This window comes from Octodon degus, unplaced genomic scaffold (assembly GCF_000260255.1).
Source record: "Octodon degus isolate 3935 unplaced genomic scaffold, OctDeg1.0 scaffold00002, whole genome shotgun sequence".
Classification (NCBI taxonomy): domain Eukaryota; kingdom Metazoa; phylum Chordata; class Mammalia; order Rodentia; family Octodontidae; genus Octodon; species Octodon degus.
Window position 1 is genome coordinate 25,649,528 of NW_004524578.1, and position 5,264 is coordinate 25,654,791.

General features: G+C 41.8%; 1 protein-coding gene across 6 annotated transcripts in view; it reads left to right on the forward strand.

Moving 5' to 3' along the window:
- The window catches only part of Ppip5k1 (diphosphoinositol pentakisphosphate kinase 1), a 42,432-nt gene that overhangs the window by 31,865 nt on the left and 5,303 nt on the right, over positions 1-5,264 (forward strand). For all 6 annotated transcript variants that reach the window (XM_023711044.1, XM_023711033.1, XM_023711052.1 and 3 more), the window contains one exon: positions 4,483-4,596. In XM_023711044.1, the coding sequence (XP_023566812.1) occupies positions 4,483-4,596 (114 nt within the window). The remainder of the gene's footprint in view (positions 1-4,482; positions 4,597-5,264) is intronic.

The window sequence follows — 5,264 nt, forward strand, 5'->3', positions numbered from 1 at the left end:
GCAAAGCTGATCTCCCAGAAGAACATCAGTCCATGTACTGTCCTGCATTCATAGAATGGAGGGGGTGGCAGCATAGTGGTCTCAGTTAACACAGAAGAACATTTAGCATAATCCCAAAACATTTTTATGATTAAAACCAGCAAACTAGGAATAAAAGGGAACCTCCTCTTCCTCATGTAGAGGGCTTTTATGAAGACCTGCAGCACATACTCAGTGGTAAAAGACTAAAAGCTTCCTCTCTGAGACCAGGGACAAGACAAAGATGCCAGCTGCCACTCTGTTAAATACTGCAGTGAGTCCAGGGATGTAGCTCAGCAGCACAGCCCCTGCTGGCAAGTGCAGGGCCCTGAGTTTGCTTCCTGGTACAAAAAACCCTAAGTAGTACACTGAAAGTTCTAGACCTCCAGAAGTTGAATGATGTGGAAAAAGATTTAGATTTGAAGAAATAAAACTATCTCAAGTGTCACAGGATATGGTAGTTTCTATATGAGGAAAGTTAGAAGGAAGCCTCAAAAATAAATTCTATGAGGGCCGGCCAGATAGCTCTGTGGACTGCAGTGGCTGGGTTTGATCCCAGGCATGCTGTGACGGCCCCACCCCTGAGGCCCACTGAGACAGCAGTTGAGCCTGGGCGTGGTGGAGCATGCCTGTAATCCCGGTGCTTAGGAGGCTGAAAACAGGAGGATCACTGTGAGTCTGACCTGTGTAGTAAGACCCTGCAGACCTGTATACCCTGTACTAAATACATTAAAAAATAAATAAATTCTACATAATTTATCCTACATACTAAATTCATAAAAATCAAGTGTGTTCTAATGCACAAGCAATGAACAATTCAAAATAGAAATTAAGAAAACAGTTTTTTAAGAAAGAAAATAATTTCATTTCTGATAGAATTAAAAAAAAAAAAACCTGGGAACAAATGTAACAGAGTTGTTGAATGATTTGCATACAAAAAAACTACAGAACAGCTGGGTGCAATAGTGCACACCTGTGATCCCAGCAATGCAGGAAGCTGAGGCTAGAGAATCAGAAGTTTAAAGCCAGCTTGGGTAACTTACTGGGATCCTGTCTCTAAAATAAGCCATCAAGCAAATAAATAAGAGTTGAGGATGTGGTAAAATAATTGGTTAGCCTGCCTGAGGCCCTATGTGCAATCCTCACTACCACAAAAAACAAACAAACAAACAAATCTAAATGATTGCACCAATTAAACAAGAGCTAAGTAAATGGAAGGCATTTCATGTTCAGCTAAGAGACTTGATATTAAGCAGACTACACCACAGTGACCTGTGAGTTTGATGCAGGACATACAGAATTGCAGAAATGGAAAATATGAGCTTCAAATGCATGTGGAATTGCAAGGCCTAAATAGAAAAAAAAAAAAAAAAAAAAACTTGGAAGAATCCTATTCCCCAATTTCAGAATGTACTGTTGTGTAAAGTTAGAGTAATCAAAATTATATGCTACAGCTGAATGTGGTAGTACACACCTGTAATCCCAGCACTCAGGAGGCTGAGGCAGGAAGATTGCTGCAAGTTCAAGGCCAACCTGGGCTACATAGTGAGTTTGAGGCCAGCCTGAACTGTATACATAAAGACTTTCTATCCAAAAAAAAAAAAAAAAGGATACTGTGGTAAGTATAAGACTGCAGGTCAGTGGAGCAGAATTGAGAGTTCAAGAATAAAATTACATCTATGGCCAGTTGATTTTCAACAAGAATGTCAAGACTTCAGACAGTGAAAAGAATAGTCTTTTTAATAAATGGTGCTGGAATCATTGTTTTCCACATTCAAAAGAATAACCCTCCACCTCAACATTCTATAAAAAATGTTAACTCTCCTGTTGGGACACTGAGGCAAGGGAATTGTTTGAACTCAGGAGCTTGGGACCAGCATGGGCAACATAGAAAAATACCAGGGGGGGGGGGGGGAATCTCAAAATGGCTTCTGACTTAAACATAGCAGCTTTTTTTCTTTCTTTCTTTCTTTTTTTTTTTCTGGAACTGGGGATCGAAATCAGGCCCATGTGCTTGCCAGGCAAGCACTTATTCTACTGAGCCATCTCCCTGGCCCCTAAACATAACAACTAAACCAATAATACTCTAAGAAAATATGGGATAAATCTTCATAACCTTAGACTTGGCAAAGGATCTTAGAAAAAAACACACAGACAACAACATTCACAGACAAAGCATGTTTTATTTTTTTATATATTTGGTTGTTATAGGGTCTCATTATGCAGCTCGGACTCATGGTGATCCTCCTGCTTTCAACCTCCCCAGCACTGGGGTTACAGGTGTGCACCACTATGCCCCGGACTCTGGCCAGCTCAGTCCGCCCGGGGTCAGGCCAGCGTGGCATGTGGTTCTGGGCATTGAACTGCAGTCCCTGTGCTTGCCTAAGCAGGCACTTTAGTCCACAGAGCTATCTTCTTGGCCTAAAGCACCCTTCAATAAAATTGGAAACATTTGTGTGTCAAAACGGATCAAAAAATGGAGTAGACTGTTTGCCTGGAATGGGTGAGAGGCCCTGAGTTCAATTCTTAGCACTGGAAAAAAAAAATTAAATGGTGAACTGTGTTTTTTATTAGGGATGTGGTGCAGTGTAAAGTGTTTGTCTAGCATGTGCCAGGCCCTGAATTCAATCCCCACTACAGCAAGAAACAAAGCAGCAAAAACAAAGAGATACTTACAAAAAGTATGTCTGCCTATAATGCCAGCGCTTGGGAGGCTGACAACGGGAGAATCACTATGAGTCCAGTCTACACAGTGAGACCCTGTAGACCCTGTGCGTGCTCTCTCGCTCTCTCTCTCTCTCTCTCTCTCTCTCTCTCTCTCTCTCTCTCTCTCAAATATATATATATATTACCTTAGCACAAAAAAAGATAACCCAATTTGAACATGAACATAGCACTACATAAGTTAGTTCAAGGCCAGCTTGAACTACATTGCAAGACCTTGTCTCAAAAACAAACAAGAAGGGGCCAGGGAGATGGCTCAGTGGAATAAGCGCTTCGCTGGCAAGCACAAGGGCCTGAGTTCAATCCCTGGTTCCGCCAAAAAACAAAACATAGAATTGTGACCCAGCAGGTCTACTACTAGGTGTATACCACAAAAAAAATAAATAAAAGAGATAAAGGTCTGGGGAAGATAGCTCAATGGCATAAGTTCATGCCTGGCCAATTCAAGGTCTTGAGTTCAATTCCCAGTACCACCAAAAAAAAAAAACAAAAAACCCTATGGGCAGGTTTCTCAAAAATAAAAGAGAGGAAAAAAAATATGAAAATGGGTGTTCAAATAATAATTTCACTTATTGATAATAGCCAAAAAGAAGAAACAACTGAAACATCCACAAATGGACAAACAAAATGATATATACATAAGCAATGAAGTATTACTAAGCTGTAAAAACAAATGAAATACTAATGCTACAGTATGGATGAACTTCAAAAACATCCTAAATGAATGAAGCCCAACACAAAAAGTCACATTTGACATGATTTCATTTATGTGGAATATCCAGAATTTGGAAATCAGTAAATAGAGAAAAGGCAGATTGCTAGTTTCCAGGGCTGAGTAGTTGACTTAATGGATTTGGAATTTTTCTTGGGGAAAATGAAAATGTTTAGAACTGCATATGGGCAGCGCTTGCACAACACTGTGGGTGTATTAAATGCCACAGAATTAGATACTTTGAAATGGTTGTTTTGGGGCTGGTGAGATGGCTCAGTGGTCTAAAGCACCTACTTAGAACAAGCTTAGCAAAGCCCAGGGACCACTGCACCACATGCCAGCCAGCCCGCCCCCTGGTGGGCTGAGCTGGCCACACACACACACACACACACACACACACATAAATAAATTTAAAAAAAAAAAGAAATGGTTGTTTTATATTATTTGGGTTTATCTCAATGAAAAAAAATTATCATGCAAGTACTAAAAATAAGCAGGGAGCCTAGTGGCACACACCTGTAATCCCAGATGTCTAGGAGGCTGGGGTAGGGGAACTTCAAGTTTGAATCCAGTTTGGACAATTAAGGGGAGGGGGTGGCTGGGAACATAGCTCAATGGGAACGGCCCCTGGGTTCAATCCCCAGGACTGTTTTTTAAAAATGTGTTTAAAAATGTTTTAAATGATTATGTGGGCATTGATTGTTTTAGTCCCTGTTACTTTTTTAAAAATGAGTTTGAAAATTTTCATAATACAAAGTTTAAAACATTGAAAATGGTTTGAGGGGTTGGGGAGATAGCTTAGTAGAATAAGCGCTTGCCTGGCAAGCACAAGGTCCTGAGTTCAATCCTTGGCACTGAAAAAAAAAAAAAAAAAAACCAGAAAAGAAAATGGTTTGAGTGAAGGAGCCCTGGGATATACTACTTCTTAGCCTCTGAGTAAGAAGTTGGTTTCGAGGTATGCTGAGGTCCCATGACTCTCTGATTCTTCATACTCCTTTTGCTCTCCTGTTCTGCCTTCTATCGTGTAGCTCTCTTTGACTCCATGCGCAGCAACCAGGCCTCCGAAGGCCCGTTCTCCCCGCCCCGCGGTCTTCATTCACCCCCTTTGCAGCTCCAGCAGCGCTCTGAGAAGCCTCCATGGTGTAAGTAAACTTTCTGTACCTGCCACAACAAAGATCAAGAGAGATGGAGGGATTAGTGGATGAGGAACCTGTCACATGAAGAGAAAAAGATGAGGGCTGTAGACTAGGAGTGACTATTTGGGAAGCAGTCTCACCTTCTGTTCCCAAGATACAGGGAACTTGTTCTTATTGTCCTTCCCCTCTGCCCGTGGAGCTTCCGCGCGCGCGCTCTCTCTCTCTCTCTCTCACAGGAGAGCTCCTCAGAGGCGGTGCCCCAGAGCAAATATGGGGAGAAGAGGATAGAGATGTCCCTTTCCTCAGATCCCTTTTTGGTCTTGCTATAACTTTGATAAAGGTAATGAGGAGGTACCATAGATATACAGGAAAACTTGGAGCAGGAAGCTAGAATTTGCTCATTTTTCTTTCTTTGTCTTTTTGAGACAGGGTCTCAATATGCAGTATAGGGTGCCATTGAGCTCACTTTGCAGCCCAGTCTAGTCTCAGATCCACAATAATCATCCTGCGTTAGCTTCCCTAATGCTGGGATTACAGGCATGCGCCACCACGCCCAGTGAATTTGCTCATTTCTGTATGTCCCGTATCTCAAGTTATCGAAACTTATTGAATAATGTCACAGACATTCCTTTTGGTAACAGCGTGAGCAGTGGAGCCACAGGAAGTTCTTGGGG